This window comes from Octopus bimaculoides, chromosome 5 (genome assembly GCF_046866305.1).
Source record: "Octopus bimaculoides isolate indiv1 chromosome 5, ASM4686630v1, whole genome shotgun sequence".
Classification (NCBI taxonomy): Eukaryota; Metazoa; Mollusca; class Cephalopoda; order Octopoda; family Octopodidae; genus Octopus; species Octopus bimaculoides.
In genome coordinates, this window is record NC_142932.1 from 115,221,695 (window position 1) to 115,240,755 (window position 19,061).

Here is a 19,061-nt window from a genome sequence, read left to right on the forward strand (position 1 = left end):
GGCAAGACAGACCTATAGAATAAGTACTAGGCTTAAGAGCTGGTACTAATTATAGCAGTCTCTTTTACCGAACCGCTAAGCTGCGGGGGCGTAAACATACCAACGCCGTTTGTGAAGCGGTTGTGGGAAAACAAACGCACGCACAAAAGTGAATCTAAACACATTGTGTTTGGTAATAAGACAGTTATTACAGAACCATTCATGAAAGTTAAACTAAAACAGATTTCCAAAATTTCTAAGCATGTCCAGGAAAATCACTATATGCCTGAAAAGTATGTTGAAATGGTCCATTTTCGACCAGACATTTTCTTCTCCAACAGCGTTGTCTTCAACCACTTATGTCGCATCCAATTTTGTCAGGCACGTAACACCAGGTAAACGAGAATTGTGACAGCAATCCTTGATGTCCAGCAAACTCATTAACATTTCAAGATCTATGTCAATAAACACCACGAGGCTTATCATGCTGAGAAATTCAGAGGAATTAGCAGTGAATTTTTTCAGGTGAAGAATTTTTTTTTTTTTTTTTTGTGATGTCACGTACGTTACATCTTTTTGGATCGTCTTAAAAAAATGTAATATACACTCCAGGTAAAAAAAGAAAAACAAGACGTTTGACATTTACCTGGGTAGTCAAACTTCACTGTGAAAAATAAATCAATACAATTCTAGAATATGTTCATCGCATACGTCACGCGACAATGGTTCTGCAGCGTTCGTCTATGTTAAAAGCTTTCACATCATTGCAGTTTAGCCAGAGTTGTCTAATTTTGTCTACATCATTTCCGTTTTCCATCTTCTTTGACCAATACCGCATGGACATTAATATATTATAGAGTTTATGAAGGTAATTGTTGGAAGAGTCGGTTGTTTTGCTTTTTCGTACATTACCTCTTTTTATAGTCTAAGTTAAAATTCCACTGAAGCGATAAAATAAACACCTGCCGTATGTCGAATCGGTGCTGTTATATGGCAGTGAAGCATGGACACTGACAAAGAAATTATCAAACGGGCTAAATGGATTCCACACGAGGACGTAGCGAATTACCCTAAATGTGAAATGGCAGCAAGATATGACAATGAATGCCTTTATGGAAACCTGCCGAAAATTAGCGAGATCAGGCAAAAGTGGCTGCTACTACCTGGTCATTGTGTATGCCACCCTGAGCTGGAGGCATCCAAATTAGTCTTTTGGAACTCGTTGCATGGTAATGTAAAAAGAGGAAAACATTGTCACACAACGACAACCTGATTGCAGACACTGCCTGGAATGTATCCAGGACCTCGAGGTAATGATGAGGGACTGAGAATGTGTCGGGTAGACTTTGTTGTTGAGGCCCAGGCTGGAACCCGGGTATAATAATGAATAATACTTTCTATTATAAGTACAAGGCCTGAAGTTTGGAGGAAGGGATAAGGTCGATTACATCGACCTCAGTGTATGACTGGTACTCATTTAATCGACCTCGAAAGGATGAAAGTGAAGTCGATCTCGGCGGAATTTGAACTCAGAACGTAACAGCAGACGAAATATCGCTAAACATTTCGCCCGGCGTGGTAACGTTTCTTATTTCTTTATTGCCCACAAGGGACTAAACATAGAAGGGACAAACAAGGACAGACAAAGGGATTAAGTCGGTTATATCGACCCCAGTGCATAACTGGTACTTAATTTATCGACCCCGAAAGCATGAAAGGCAAAGTCGACCTCGGCGGAACTTGAACTCAGAACGTAACGGCAGACGAAACACCGCTAAGCATTTTGCCCGGCGTGCTAACGTTTCTGCCCGCTTACCGCTTTACCCATAATGATAAATAATAATTATCATCTTTCTCTGCGTGGTGTTCGTAATATACAGGGTGGTCCGAAAGTCTTGTTACCCCCTACCAAAAAGTAATGAGAACAACAGAAGAACAAGTAAAGCAGTAATTCAAAGAACGAACTGGATTTAGTTTATTCATTTTCATTGACGCTGTCACACATCGAGAAGGTCTGTATGAACACCATCATTTTCGTGCTACAGAATGATGCGGCGCCATGTCCTGTGTGATATTTTTCGAAGCTGTGCTTTCGTGATTGTTGCAAAGGCTCTCAGTACGCCGTCCTTCGACTGATGGGTATTCTGGTACCGTTCATGTGAAACCCTCTCCATTATAATATCCCACAGAGAGTTATCGCAAGAGCTGAGGTCTGGACTTCTGGGAGGCCAATCGACAGGTGCTGGAAGTCGTTGCGATCCTCACCCTATCCATCTATCCCTAAAAACTTCATTTAGGTATTTCCGGACAGTGATAGCATAGTGGGGGGGGGGTGAGGCACCATCTTGTTGAAACCAACAATCATTCAGGTTAACATTCAACCCCTGGAGCTGTGGAACAAATCGCTCCCTTAACATGGCCAAGTAATATAGCTGGTTAACAGTACCCTCGAAGAAATAGGGTCCTATCAGGTGCTTACTCGATATGGCAGCCCAAATCGTTACATGTAGGGGGTTGTGCTAAAACAAAAAAATATTGATAATCATGACAATAATAAACAATATGTAGGGGGTAACAAGACTTTCGGACCACCCTGTATATTAGAAGACGTTCAGTTATAAAATTTAATGCTTGCATTCGCAGGAATCAGAGTGGTTTTACACAGAAACATATTATTTCAATAAAAATGAATAACAAAATTAATGTGCCCTGAAGAGAAGAGTTTTTTTTTTCTTTTTATGATTTAATCAGTTATTTTCCGAACTTGGGTCTATTTCAAATATAAAAAAAATATAAAAAACACACCGGTATTATTAGTTGATTAGTCGTTAGCACGCTGGGCGAAATGCTTAGCAGTATTTCGCCTGTCGTTACGTTCTGAGTTCAAATTCCGCCGAGGTCGACTTTGCCTTTCATTCTTTCAGGGTCGATAAATTAAGTACCAGTGAAACACTGAGGTTGATGTAACCAACTAGTCCCCTCCTCGCGAATTTGAGGCCTTGTACATCCAGTAGAAAGGGTATTATTAGTTGATTACAAAATGTAGAGTTGGCAGAATCATTATCGCGCTGGACAAAATGCTTAACGGCATTTCTTCCGGCCTTATTTTCTGAGTTCAAATGCCACCGAGGTCCACTTTGCCTTTCATCCTTTTTAAGTCGATAACATAAGTACCAATTGAGCACTGAGGTTGTTGTAATTGATTTTTCCCTCCCTCAAAATCCTGACCTTGTGTCAAAATTTGAAACTAATATTTTACAGAAAACGACTTTAAGCATGTTTATACCTTATTCTGACTTCATCATGATGAAATGTAGTCTTTATAGTATATTTTCTCTTGTGGTTACAAAAGAAATACTGAGTTAATGTACAGGCTAATCAGTATAAGAAACTAAAATTATTACGAAATTATTTAATTCAGAGACGCCATCAGCACAAAAAACATTAATAAAGTTAGTGTGAGCATTTTTAAAACAATGAAGTGATGCATTGTCAAAGTTCTTCGAGCGTCTGACGACCAGAAAAAAAACGAGAAAAAACCAACTATTTCTCGGTTACTCGGTTTCTTTTTAGTAGGACCAACACCTCGCCCCCGCCACCCGCCCGACTTGCAGAAACGTATTTCTCGGAGCCGTTCATGAAGGGGAGCAGATATCTTGGCCCCTTCACCCGGGTTTTCGTTGCAACAATTACATCCAAATTTCTTGACCTGATGTCATTTAGGAAGCTTCCAACTCGACATCAGGTCACGGACATTTATACAACCAATGTGAATAGACGTGACTTACCTTTTAGATCGGAGCGTGATGTGGAGAGGGACTCTACAACTTTTCTTGACTTAGGGTCGGAGGTGGCAAGCCTTCAAATATAGATTGATGAAAATCAAATCTCATTGATGAGACCGATTTTCTATACGTGTTACGCAAGATATTATATGTTTTTTGTCCACTTCGTAAAATTCCTAATTTTTATATTTTTCTGATAGTTCAATTAGCCCCTCTATGTTTTGAATGGTCTTTGCTTCTATATTTCTTTTGGTACCCGTAACTTTTGGCAATGCAGGGAATTCACTTTCCAAAACATCAGAAATGTTATCCAAAATTAAACTTTCAATCTTCCTCGCTTCCTGCTCGGTCGATGAATCTTCACCCGACGAAGACACACTTTTCGGCATCTTACCGGTAATTAATGTTTTCCCCCACAGCCCCCCCCTGTCTGTCTGTCTGTCTATCTATTTGTCTGTCTGTCTATCTATTTGTCTGTCTGTCTGTTCCGACTCTTTGTGTCCAGATTTCAAATCCCGTCAAGGTCAGCTTTGCTTTTCCTCCAATCCGATTGATACAAGAAAAGTTCCAATAGAAGGTGATACATTGTAGAAACTGTAAGAACATTGGACCGGATGCTTTGCGCTAATTGCTCCAATTCTTTGTCTTCTGAGTTACAATCCTGGCATGGTCAACTTAGATGGTAGACTTGACCCAGCGACCGGTTTAATGCCATCACTTGGAGACCTTTGGTGTCTTTTAGTGGATTCCACTGTGTTGCAAGTATTCGGACTAGATTTCTGGTTTGAGAACACCGTCCTTCCCCCTCATTGCACTCAAAAGCCCTGAAACAGGCGCCAGCAGTGTCTTCACTCTGCCTAAAATCTATTTATCTATCTATCTATCTATCTATCTATCTATCTATCTGTCTGTCTGTCTGTCTGTCTGCCTGCCTGTCTGTCTGTCTGTCTGTCTATTTGTCTGTCTGTCTATCTGTCTGTATGTCTGTCTATCTACTTGTCTATCTATCTATCTATCTATCTATCTATCTATCTATCTATCTATCTATCTATCTATCTATCTATCTATCTAATACAGTTCTATATTTAAGAGATGAGGAATTATGTACATTATTTACATTTGACGGATATTTGTCCTCATCTTGTTTGTTGTTAACACAACGTTTCGGCTGATATACCCTCCCGCCTTCATCAGGTGTCTTGGGGGAAATTTCGAACCTGGGTTCTCATTCCTAAGGTATTTTTCGATGTTATTATTATTATTATTATTATTATTATAAGGACATCGAAAAAATACCTTAGGAATGAGAACCCAGATTCGAAATTTCCCCAAGACACCTGATGAAGACTGGAGGGCGCATCCGCCGAAACGTTGAGTTAACAACAAACAAGATGAGGACAAATATCCGTCAAATGTAAATAATGTAAACAATGTACTTTTGATTATAGTTCTGTCTATGTATATATGTATGCATGCGTGCAAGCATGTCTGTATACGCTATTATTCTTTTTTTTTCTGTATTAACAAGGCATCCAATGGTTTCATGTGGAAGAGATCTCTACAATTGTTCAAATTCTGTTATCATTCAAAACTGGAGACGAGTACCAACATCTCCAAGCTCGCTTGAATAATTTTTGAGATCTCTTCGATATGAAACCATTGGTTACCTTGTTAATCCACAAGTAAAGAACACTCATATATATATATATATATATATATATATATATATATATATATATATATACTGACCTATTTTTTTCTTTTAAGCTATTGACTTTTAGAACAGTTCTGCTTAATGACTTGATAACTTTTTGACACTTTACTTATTCCTTATTCCCACAGAAAAAACGTCAACAATGGACTTGAAGTCGGCGGTGCCATTGCTGTATACTATGAAGGAGAATTGGTGGTGGATATGTGGGGAGGTTATATTGATAGAGAGGTTCTAATTCCTTGGAAGAACGATACCTTAGGCCTCGTATATTCATGTTCCAAAGGGATCGGCGTTATACTGTTGGGTATCTTTGCCGAGAAGTAAGTATATTTTACAGCTTATATCCTGATACTATTAGCGGCAAGCTGGCAGAATCGTTAGCACGCCGGGCACTATGCTTAGCGGCGTTTCGTCTGTATTTACGTTCTGGGTTTAAATTCCGCCCTGATCGATTTTACCTTTCATCCTTCCAGAGTCGATAAAATAAAGTACCAGTCAAGCACTGGGGTCGACGTAACCGACCTACCCACCTACCCGAAATTGCTAGCCAAATTTGAAACTATATCTTAAAACTCTTAAAGAAATGCAGTGATCTCTCTCTCCCTCTCTTTCTTTCACTACACACAACACACACACACACACACACACACACACACACACACACACACACACACACACACACACACACACACACACACACAGCTTTTCAATGTTTTGCAAAAGATCTCGAAGATCTACGAGGCGTAGATGTGAATGTGCTCAAAGATCATTTGGGCAAATATTTATCTGAGACGCTAGATGAACCAACATGGTCGCAAGAAACGAAGAGTAGGACAGCTATGTTCAGCTTACAACTTAACCAAGACCGATTCTAGTGCCAGGGCCGCGAAATAAGTTTAACATAAAAAAGCATTAACGCTAGTATCGGCGCCCCAGCAAGGCTACAACCTCTGACTGAAACCAGTAAAGGAATATAAGAAATGAATGTGTACAGTAATCCCTCGCTGTATCGCGGCTCACTTATCGCGGATCACCTATCGCGGGTTTTTTTTTTGTTTGGAACGTAATACCCGCGATAGTCGAGGGAATACTCTGTGTGTGTGTGTGTGTGTGTGTGTGTGAGAGTGAGTGAGTGTGCCTTCATTTGCACACAAAGATAGTGAGTCAATAAGTTATTTACGGCTATGTCAATGTCGCTATATTTGGATCATCAAATTTTAATGATAATAATTATAACAATAATAATAATAATAATAATAATAATAATAACAACAACAACTCAAGAAATAAATAGTAGGAAGATATTGAAATGTCACGCTATGTATATTTAATTAACCCTGATATTTTTGTAAGTGCTTTGGTCAGTCGTAAAATGACCAACAATGAATATGGCGAGTAATCTAGCAAGGCGTAAAGAGACAGTTAAGTAACCTTTACATATTTCATAAGTGAACGGTTTAAAAACGTAAGTTTACGTCGGTCTTTGTTACTTAACTTCCTCTTTTCGCATTGTTAGAAGCTCTTCCTTTTCATCATTTGTTATTTTGCTTCTGTATTACAGTGCTTCGTGGAGGCGCAATGGCCCAGTGGTTAGGGCAACGGACTCGTAGTCACAGAATTGGAGTTTCGATTCCCTGATCGGGGTTGTGAGTGTTTATTGAGCGAAAACACCTAAAGCTCCACGAAGCTCCGACAGGGGATGGTGACGAACCCTGCTGTACTCTTTCACCACAACTTTCTCTCAATCTTACTTCCTGTTTCTGTTGTATCTGTATTTCAAAGGGCCAACCTTGTCACACTCTGTGTCACGCTGAATGTCCCCGAGAACTACGTTAGGGTACACGTGTCTGTGGAGTGCTCAGCCACTTGCACGTTAATTTCACGAGCAGGCTGTTCCGTTGATTGGATCAACTGGAACCCTCGACGTCTCAACCGACGGAGTGCCACATTACAGTGCTTTAAACAAATCACAGCGCTCTTCGGTAAATTTTCAGATTAACACCCGCACGATTTTCACTACGGTGTTAGGGTTAGGGCTTTAGGGTCAGGGTTAGGGTTTTAGGGTTAGGGTTAAGTTTAAGGTTTAGGGTTACGGTTACGGTTACGGTTAGGGTTTTAGGGTTAGGGAATTCCGTCCCTAACCCTAACCCTAAACCCTAACCCTAAACCCTAACCCTAACACCCTAGAGAAAATCGTGCGGGTGTTAATCTGAAAATTTACCCGCTCTTCTTTTGAACAGTATTATGAGAAAAAGCCAGATATATGTCTGTTAGGTTGACTGGATGGTTCCCCTCCTCTCTCTCTTTCTCTGTATGTATGTATGTATGTATGTATGTACGTATGTATGTGAAATTTAAGACAGGTATTGTGACATACAGTAGCTAAAGAGACTAGCTGTAATAGCTATTGCTGTTAATTCAACCGAAACCGGTTTTTGATATTCCGCCGCGATCAGCCTTACCTGTCATGCTTTTGGCATCGATGAAATAAGAACTGTTTAAACAGTTGAGTCGTTATCATCGACTAGTTCTCTCCACTAAAATTTCAGGCTTTCTATCTTATTACTATTGTTATTATTATTATCATTAAGGCGGTGACCCGGCAGAATCGTTAGCACGCCGGGCGAAATGCTTAGAGGTATTTTACCCGTCGCTACGTTCTGAGTTAAAATGCCGCTAAGGTCGACTTTACTTTTCATTCTATCGGGGTCAATAAATTAAGTATCATTTGAGTATTGCGCTCGATGTACCCTCCTCCCAGAATTTCAGGCTCTGTGCCTATAGTAGAAACGACTATTATCATCATTATCATTATCATTATTATTATTATTATTATTATTATTATTATTAAGAGGGCAGTGAGCTGGAGGAATTGTTAACACGCTGGGCGAAATGTTTAGCGGTATTTCGCCCATCGCTACGTTCTGAGTTCAAATGCCGCCGAGGTCGACTTTATCTTTCATCCTTTCGGGGTCGTTAAATTAAGTACCAGTTGAGTACTGGAGTCGATCTAATCGACTTATCTCCTCCCCACAAATAGCTGCTCTTGTGACAACATTTGAAACCATTATTATTAAGGCGGCGAGCTGGCAGAATCGTTAGCACTACGGGCGAAATCCTTAGCGATGTTTTGTCTGTCCTTACATTCTGGGTTCAAATTCCGCCGAGATCGACTTTGCCTTTCATCTTTTCGGGGTCGATAAATTAAGTACCAGTGAAGTACTCTCCCAAATTTCAGGCCTTGTGCATATAGAAGAAAGGATTATTATTATTATATACTCTTTACTCTTTTACTTGTTTCAGTCATTTGACTGCGGCCATGCTGGAGCACCGCCATTTAGTCAAGCAAATCGACCCCAGGACTTATTCTTTGTAAGCCTAGTACTTATTCTATCGGTCTCTTTTGCCGAACCGCTAAATTACGCGGACGTAAACACACCTGCATCGGTTGTCAAGCGATGTTGGGGGGGGGGACAAGCACAGAGACACAAGCACACACACACATATATATATATATACATATATACGACGAGCTTCTTTCAGTTTCCGTCCACCAAATCCACTCACAAGGCTTTAATCGGCCCGAGGGCAAGACACTTGCCCAAGGTGCTATGCTGTGGGACTGAACCCAGAACCATATGGTTGGTAAGCAAGCTACTTACCACACAGCCACTCCTGCGCTTTTCCTTTCCTGAGCGTCCAATAATACTATCTATATCACGTCCTCACTTTGTTGTTTTTTTGTTTTTTTGTTATTGTTTTTTTTTAACTATATATATATATATATATATATATATATATATATATATATATATATATATATATATATATGCCCAGCTCTTCGAAACGCCGGTGTTAAAACGGGGGATAGCTGATGAAGTAGAATGTTCTCTATGTGGCTTGTGTGTTTTCTCGTCTACGTTTTGTTTGCAATGTCCTGTACCCAGATATGCACCTATACATACAGGTGGATGTCGGTACGCACATACCTGTACGTATATATGCATATACTCATTTACTATTTGTTTATATATATATATATGTGTGTGTGTGTGTGTGTGTGTGTGTGTGTGTGTGTGTGTGTGTGTGTATTTTTTTTTTACACCGGAATGGCCTTTGTCAAACTGTAGTTAATTGATGTTACAGTTTATGGCTTTGACAGTTACTGCAATGTCCTTCTTCATGGTCAAACATTCATCAATGTGTCTTTTGATGTTGTGCGTGGGTGCTGAGATGTCTTGATTCTGGTGTGTAATTCTCACGTGCTATTCGCTACATTTGGGTCACTGAGACAAGTACGCAATGACTGTTCCCAAGTATGTGATCACCTTACAAATAGGGAAGTTGACTCGTGAGCGTAGGGTTACTGTTGCTAGGAAACCGTTTCGTTGATAGGAATTTCCGTAGAGAACGACTCAAACAAATGCAAGAACGATAACTCAAAAGTTTTAAAATATTCATTCTTTTACATGTTCCAGTCATTTGGCTGTGGCCATGCTGGAGCACCACCTTAAGTGGTTTTAGTCTCCAGGACTTATTCTTTGTAAGCCTACTAGTTATTCTATCGGTCTCTTTTAGCGAGCCGCCAAGTGACGGGGATGAAAACACAACATCTATACCATTCTAGTATTTTTTTTTAAAGTCTAGTAGTATCCTATCGTCCTCCTTTGCCGAATCGCTAATTTACTGGGATGTAAACAAACCAACTCCGCTTGTGAAGTGTGGGGGATAAACATGATATTCACACATACACATACACACACATACACATACACACATATACACATAACGGGCTTCTACACAGTTTCTGTCTACCAAACTCACTTACAAGGTATTGGTCGGTGTGGGACTATAGAAGAATACACTTGCCCAAGGTGCCACGCAGTAAGACTGAACCTGAGACCACGTGGCTTCAAAGCGAATCTTCACCACACTCTCATGCTTAGTTTTCGTTAAGAGACATGTTATCTTTGTCTTATGCTTTTATTTATCATTAACCGTAATCATTTCATGAAATAATTTGATTAAAAATTGTTTTGGACGACTTGTACATGATTTTTTATACATATTTTTCAGAGGTTATATTGATTTCCAAGAACGAGTTAGTCACTATTGGCCCGAATTTGCTCAGAATGGAAAAGAATCTATTACCGTAGAAATGTTAATCAACCACCAGGTAACAAAATATATGCATATTTCCCTCCACTTCGTAAACAAAACGTCTAGAAAACAAAGAACACCCTTATGGAAATTCGAAAATATTTTAACAAATTCAAGCTAAAGTCACGTTGCCTGAAGAGCAACCGCGATTGTCAGATATTTGTTTCTTCGGATACATGTTTTTACGCTTTTAAAAGTGAGAGCTACCAGTGAAACACGTGTAAAGATTGTGTAATTCATGATATAACAATGAGTTTAACTGAATCTCTTGTTTTGTTCTGCTCTTGGACAAACGTGTGTGTGTGTGTGTGTGTGTGCATGAATATATCTATTTGTAAATATATATATGACAAAGAATACCTGTACTACTATATATATGTGCGTGTGTACGTGTATACCTGTACACATATCTATCTATCTATCTATCTATCTATCTATCTATCTATCTATCTGTGTGCGTGTGTGTGTGTGTGTGTGATATCATATCAGACTATGGATGATTAAATTACAACATTGTTTGTATTATGGTGTATTGTTGTGTCATTCAAAACATTTTATTCTTTACAAACAATACACAATGCTTCAAGCGAACTACAATACTCTCTTAAGTAACAAATAATCACAGCAAAGCTAAAAGCTAAAATTACGATATCTGATTTACCTCAGATCTCGTCATTTCTGATGCGTTCCCTCTTTCACACTGCCCTTTGTTTGGGGGTCGGGCACCAATTAAAGGAGGAGGAGGAGAAAATCTCTCATGCATGACCTGTGCGTAACGCTCGAATTAAATGGTGTGAATCTGAACTATATTGATATATTACCTACTCGCAACTGGCTAGGCGAACCGAAGCGATGCAAATAAAGTGTTCAGTTCAGAAACGCATCGAAACGCCATTTGTAGATTTAAACCTAAGATCTGTGAGCAAATAAACTTTATCAAACGAGTCACCGTAAGACAACGTAAAAGAGGTTAAGTAAATATATCTTTGTAACCGAAATAATGTTAACCATTGTTTAATTTATGTAAATGTTACAATAATGCGAATTCTTTTCATGTTTATATTTTTATCATGTATATTTTATTCAAGGCAGGTCTTCATTATTTAGAGGAGCCATTGGAGATGGAATTATTTATTACAGATTTTGACCAGTTTGCTAGCAAGCTTGCATTGCAAAAACCTCACTGGACCCCCGGTAAGTAAAACTATAACAAACTTAACCAAAAGAAATCTAGGATTGCAATATTAGAGTTAATATATCTAAGGCGGCGAGCTGGCAGAATCGTTACCACGCCGGGCAAAATGCTTAGCGGCATTTCGTCCGTCTCTGGGTTCTGAGCTCAAATTCCGCCGAGGTTGACCTTTCATCCTTTCGGGGTCCATAAAATAAGTACCAACTGGACACTGGGGTCGATGGACTCGACTTATCCCCTCCCCCGAAATTGCTGGTTTTGTACCAAATTTTAAAATCAATATTAGTCACTATATTATACAGGGTCATTTGATCGGGGAAAATGTAGGGCTAAACGAAGAATGATTTTAATGAAACACTCCGCAATAGTTTCTTACTATATAAGATATATATATATATATATATATATATATATATATATATATATATATACACATACAGAGTAATGCCTCATTTTACGATAACCCGTTTTACGTGATCCCGGGTTTATGAGCTTTTACGAGTTTTCGTTTTATGAGCGTTCTCTCGAAACGAATTAACTCGTGTATCGAGTCATTACTGTATATACACTTTTTAGTAATATTAATTCATATACTCTAAATCAAGTGTACTCAACCACCGGGCCGCGGGTCACGGACCACAACCAGGTCGAGGGGTGGGGGACACGGAAGGGACATATTTTTCGACTTTATTTCTTGCTTATTGAATGTCGCCGTCTGCTGAGTGTCTCTTGCATTATATATGTATTATATACGATGGGATACCCAAAAGTTTAACTCGTACATTCCAGACCCTAGAAAAAACTGAAATGATAAAGATTTTGAATGAAAAACATCTATCAAGTAACTTAAAATAAGGACATAGAAAAACTTCAATATTTTTTTATACCTTCTACATAAAAACATATTCAGTGGGAGATAACATACTTAATGTAGAGAGCGGGAGAATATTTAGTTCACTGAAAGAAATCTCGGTTAAGTTCTGATCCAAAAGAAACTTGCTGTTTGTGAAAAAGGCATAAGTGTACCATATAACTTTGCTGTGATTATTTGTTACTTAAGAGAGTATTGTAGTTCGCTTGAAGCATTGTGTATTGTTTGTAAAGAATAAAATGTTTTGAATGACACAACAATGCACTATAATCATCCATAGTCTGATATAATATTTCGGAATAAAAATTCCTTCTTGCACTTCACGTGAGGAATTCCGGAAGGAGCTTTGTGAGACCACTGCTGAGACGCTTCCGAAAAAAAAAAAAAAGCCGTTGGAAAACCGATTATAGCAGCAACTCCACCGATTCCTAGGGATATCTGAAGAAGGAATTTTTATTCCGAAATATATCAGTCTATGGATGATTAAATTACAACACCGTTTTGTATTATAATGCATTGTTGTGTCATTCAAAACATTTTATTCTTTGTTACTTAAATACAATTTGTTCTCTTCCTTTTTCGTTCTTTTAAAATCTATAGGTACTCAGTTTGGGTATCATTGTTTTACGTTTGGAATGTATGTTGATGTCTTGTTGCGAAAGGTAGACCCGTTGAAACGTCCATTAGAACAAATATATCGCGAAGAATTGTTCAAACCTTATGGTAAGCGAAACATTAACCGACAATTCTGATTTTGCATGTAAACAAAGCCACCGTATTTTCTGGCGTTCAAGTCAAATATTCTAGACCAAAATTTATTGAGAAAAAAAAAAAAAAAGTCAAGTCGACATATACCCGAAGACGAATTTGGAGGACCAAAAATTCCATGTGAAACACAGCAGGATTTGGAAATAGTGTGACGATATTTGAATGCTGACACTACATGTCTACACTATACATTGCGTCGCCTTGAGCGCCGAAAAATATGGTAACTGATGATAAATACGGTAATTAACGATAAATGCAGTTTTATGTATTACCTTATACGTGTTTCAGTCTTTGAACTGCGCCCATGCTGGGGCACCGCCTTGACGGGTTTAATCAAACAAATCTACTGCTGTACTTTTTTCTGTAAATTCAGGTACTTATTCTATCGTTTTTTTTTTATTGGGGGGGGGGGGGTGCCGAACCGCGGAGTTACAAGGACGTAAACAAACACCGATTCCATAGAACCGATAGAATGAATACGAAGGTTTAAAAAAAAATAGTGCAAGGGTCGATTTTATTGACGGAGCCCTTCAGAGCAGTATCCCAGTATGACAGCAGTTCAAGGACCGAAACAAATAAATGAATCTAGTTTTCTTTTATGTTATCAGCTTTCAAAAATAGAAATAACAACATTTATTCTGCCGTGTTTGTTCTTAAAGAAATTTGTTATTCAATCAAATGATTCAACTATTTCCGACCGATTCTATAATCGATCTCACAACTGAAAACAGAATAACACTCCACCCTGCCTGAAACATCATTTGAACTCGACCACTTCATACAAACCTAATTTATTTATAATTATTACCGGTATCTTATACTTAATGTATGTGTATTGTTTTTGCGTTTATTGGCTACGGGATTCGTCTAGGGAAAAATCCCTTTAAGATGCTGAGTGTTAAAACACTGAATATTTCAAACCAAATGAAACGAATCGTCCCATAGATGAGCGAGAACGGTGTCGATCAATATTTCGCTGTTATTTCCGCTCTTCAGTACTGTATGCCCGAGTCACCTCGAAAAGAATTCGAATCACTTATCTATATATACAGATAAGGTAAAATCTATGTGTGGATGTGCAGAAGCATTGCACAAATGAAACAAAATTAAATTTTGAATTAAAAACAGTTCTAGTAACGTAAACATTGCCGATGTCACATACTTAATTACATGCGTTTTGTTGATGCGTTTACTGTCTGCCGGGTAGTCAGTATTTTTAACACTCGAACTTCTAAAGAGAATTTTCCTTGGACGAATCCCGCAGCCAATAACCGCATAGACAAAGAACACGCGTTAAGTGTGTAACATCGGTGTTATTTACACTATAAGAGCTGCTTCTAATTCAAAATTTTATTTATTTATGTACTAAATATACTTGAACTTTTTTTTTCTCTCTTCAGATCTTGATATTTTTCAAGGAACTCCTTACTCGGAACAGTATCGCACTGTAAGTGTCCTCACAGAAAAATATTGGTGGGAAGTTGTTGATTCTTTCTTCGACATAATTCCTTATATTGCTTCCAGAATCTTGTTTACACCACACATTTGTAAGGCTTCAACAGCACTTATTGTAAGTATCATCACTAATCTTATTGACTTTATATTTTCCAGACTGCTCTATTACTGATATATTCGATCAAAATTGTATTATTGTCATGTCTCATAATCAGATTATTAAATTTACTTGTTTCACACACAGAATACATCTTTCTATGTTACACTAATAGATACGCAATACATTGGCACTATCAACTGATTGCGAAATATCAATGATATGTTAGATATTAGAAATACTAACATCATTGAAAATTGTGTATCAGTAAGTAGCGAAGATTGTGCGATCACAACATACATACTTAAGTCCTTCGCACCTTTGACACAAGCCAGTAATTTTGAGGAGACGAGAAAGTCGATTACATTGATCTCAGTACCTCAGCGGCATTTCAGCTCAGAGCGTAAGCCAGTAGAAATGTTGTTAACATTTTATCCGGTACGCTAGTGATTCTGCCATCTTGCCGCCTTAGAGATACTAGAAAAATTATTTATAATATGGTCATAAAGCCATAAATTTTATGGGCGGGATTGTGCTTGACTAGCACTTTATTCCATTGGCTCATGAAGGATGAAAGACAAAGGTGACCTCGCTGGTTTACTAACTCACAAAATATGTCTGTAACTAAAGAGTATAAAGCATTTTGTTCTATTCCATCCCATTCTGCCGTTGTCGATCCACTATTTTAAGGAACTTCAGCTTATCGTTGCCTGCTTATTCATGCTGGCTTATGGGTCCACTTGTCCACACTAGCTAATTGCAGATTGGATGGGACGCTTCGGGCCATCGGGATCTAGGCGGAATTTGAACTCGGAATACAAGCACGAGAGATATAGACTGCCATATTAAGGCATGAGTTTTAGGAGCTGCAGTCCAGGTACCTCCGCTAACTGGAGAGCATACTAAGACTCAATGAAAAATTATTGATGATATCATTAGGACGGAGCTACAAAATCTTTATCCGACTCTGGGAACAGACACTACAAAGTATCTCCGCCAATACTCTAATCCACAAATCATACACACAATCCCAATGCTCTAAAACAGTGGTTCCCAAAGTAGGCGGTATTGCTCCCTGGCGGCGGTAGAAAGTTGAAGAAAAATGGGGCGATAATGGGGTAGTGATTCATGTAAAAACAACAAAATAATGGGTTCATTAAGTTAAGTTACGTGGAGGCGCGTGGCTTAGTGGTTAGGGTGTCAGCATCATGATCGTGAGATTGTGGTTTCGATTCCTGGACCGGGCGACGCGTTGTGTTTTTGAGCAAAACACTTCATTTCCCGTTGTTCCAGTTCACTCAGCTGCCAAAAATGAGTAACGCTGCGATGGACTGGCGTCCCGTCCAGCTGGGAAACACATACGCCATTGAAACCGGGAAACCGGGCCCATGAGCCTGGCTAGGCTTTAAAAAGGGCGCATTTATTTATTTTTATTTTTTAAGTTAAGTTATATTTGTGAAATACAGTTGCTTTGTCTTTGCTTCAGAAAGAGGTCTGTCTGTGATGGTTAGTTGGGGTGGCGGTGCTAGGAAAGTGACCTGAGTGTCAAGGGGGCGACAGCCCGAAAAAGTTTGGGAACCACTACTCTAAAATATAATACTACCAGCAACTAGTGTATAAACGTTAATGATGAACAAAGAGAGAACTACTCCAAAGGAGATGCCTCACAAATAATATTGATAAAATTGCTTAACAGTGCAACATATGTAATACGAATAGTTTACAGGGGAGATAATCGGTTCTTCATAATATTTGATGGGATTAGAAGTTTGAATTTGAAAATAATGAATGAGAAAATGATGCATTTAATACATATATTTATTTTATTTTATATATTTGTTGCTTATTTATCAAGTCCTTAAAATTTCTACTCCATGGTAATAATTTATTGTCCAAAATATATTTCCATAATTGCCTCAAGATAGGTTTTTTTTTTCTTATTCAACACCAGTCATATTAATTTAAGGCGGCGAGCTGGCAGAATCGTTAACACGCTGGACGAAATGCTTCGTGGTATTTCGTCCGTCGCTACATTCTCAGTTAAAATTCCGCCGAGGTCGACTTTGCCTTTCATCCCTTCGGAGTCGATAAAATAAGTACCAGTGATACACTGGGGTCGATGTAATCGGCTAGTCACCTCCCCCCACCAAAACAATTTCAGGCCTTGTGCCTCCAATAGAAAGGATTATTATTATTATTTTCTTTTATTTTTTTAAATATTTTTAGTTTAACGAGCTCACTGACAGTGACACTAAACTCATTCCATCCACTAGTGTCAATGCTTATAGTACTGCAAGATCTTTGGCTAAGTTGTATGGAAATCTCGCCAACGCAGGTTATAACAAAGGGAAAGACATATTGTCGAAGTCTATCTTAAATGAACTTACGAAAGTTAAGTTATCAGGGACCGATCAAGTCCTTCTGTTGGAAAGAGCTCTAGGATTAGGGTTCATGTTGCATCCTCTTCCAAAAGTAAGTATTAAAAAAGGGAAACCCTTTCTTTTGTTATTGTTGTACGAGGGAACTGTAATGCGGGAAATTAAGAAACAATTCGCCAACCTTCTCGTCGTTTTGCCGTCCAGCTGTACTCAATCCAAAACTCGCGCCCTGCCCGCACACCTAACGATAGCAGCTGCTAGTACCCGTCCCTATCGGTACGCTCACCTCACGTCCGTTCGTCGTGAGCTCCCAAGACAAAGGAGGATGACTCTTGTCTTCCTTTCCTCACTTTCTCTCTCACCCTTCCTGTTCCGGTCAAGCCCCTTGACCGTTGATGTCATAGCCCTTTCCTTCTGGCTCATCTCATCCCCCTCCCCACAGATCTCGATGGTCACTTCCTCACTTTACTCCACGTCAAAATCTGCCACCCACCCGGGTGGACGCCTCACACGCTGTGATCTCCATAGGAAGGTATTCTCATTCTCTTCCTCATCCGACGAAGCGACAATCCTGCGAACATCCAAGACGTGACGCGGCATTCCATCGACAGAAACGTTATTTTTAAAAGGCGTCGAGCTGGCAGAAACGTTAGCACACCGAGCGAAATGCTTAAAGGTATTTCGTCTGCCGTTACGTTCTGAGTTCAAATTCCGCCGAGGTCGACTTAACCTTTCATCCTTTCAGGGTCGATTAAATAAATACCAGTTACGCACTGGGGTCGATCTAATCGACTTAATCCCTTTGTCTGTCCTTGTTTGTCCTCTCTATGTTTAGCCCCTTGTGGACAATAAAGAAATAAGAAACGTATGGTAATGGCTGTATGGTAAGTAGCTTACTTACCAACCACATGGCTCCGGGTTCAGTCCCACTGCGTGGCACCTTGGGCAAGTGTCTTCTACTATAGCCTCGGACCGACCAAAGCCTTCTGAGTGGATTTGGTAGACGGAAACTGAAAGAAGCCCGTCATATATATATGTATGCGTGTGTGTATATGTTTGTGTGTCTGTGCTTGTCCCCCCAACATCGCTTGACAACCGATGCTGGTGTGTTAACGTCCCCGTAACTTAGCGGTTCGGCAAAAGAGGCCGATAGAATAGGTACTAGGCTTACAAAGAATAAGTTCTGGGGTCGATTTGCTCGACTAAAAAGGCGGTGCTCCAGCATGGCCACAGTCAAATGACTGAGACAAGTAAAAGAGTAAAGAGTGAATGCAACAGTTTTGTGTGTCCTTATCTGGTAAAAAATATTCTTCCCCGATGTAATTATTGCCTTTGTTTATTTATTTATTTATTTATTTCTCTTTTGTAAATTGTATTTCTTACGCCTGAATAATAGTCATAATATCTTAGTTATAACATTTCATTTTTGTTTTCTTTTGTAGGGTGGATATATGTTTGGTTACGCTGGATTTGGAGGCCAAGTGGCCTATGGTGAAATGACAAACAGAATAAGCATTGCTCACATTACAAATCATTTGAACCCTATCATATCATTAAATGACGAACGATGGTCGTCTATAATCACAGCAATATATGATTCTCTTGGAAAAATCAAAAAACATTAATTATTTTTATTACATTAAATATATTGATTTTTATAAA

At 39.0% G+C, this 19,061-nt stretch overlaps 1 protein-coding gene across 1 annotated transcript; it reads left to right on the top strand.

Moving 5' to 3' along the window:
- Positions 1–5,602: 5,602 nt before the first annotated feature.
- LOC106880997 (beta-lactamase domain-containing protein 2) lies at positions 5,603–19,061 on the top strand. Its single transcript, XM_089353009.1, has 7 exons — positions 5,603–5,798; positions 10,555–10,654; positions 11,727–11,832; positions 13,302–13,424; positions 14,870–15,039; positions 17,248–17,493; positions 18,842–19,061. The coding sequence occupies exons 1-7, from the start codon at positions 5,680–5,682 to the stop codon at positions 19,022–19,024; spliced, it is 1,047 nt and encodes a 348-aa protein (XP_089209135.1). The 5' UTR covers positions 5,603–5,679; the 3' UTR covers positions 19,025–19,061.

Coding starts and splice junctions, on each gene's coding strand:
- LOC106880997 (XM_089353009.1), top strand. CDS start 5,680: ATGTGGGGAGGTTATATTGATAGAGAGGTTCTAATTCCTTGGAAGAAC. Junction 13,425..14,869: donor AGAATTGTTCAAACCTTATG/GTAAGCGAAACA, acceptor TTCTCTCTTCAG/ATCTTGATATTTTTCAAGGA. Junction 17,494..18,841: donor TGTTGCATCCTCTTCCAAAA/GTAAGTATTAAA, acceptor TTTCTTTTGTAG/GGTGGATATATGTTTGGTTA.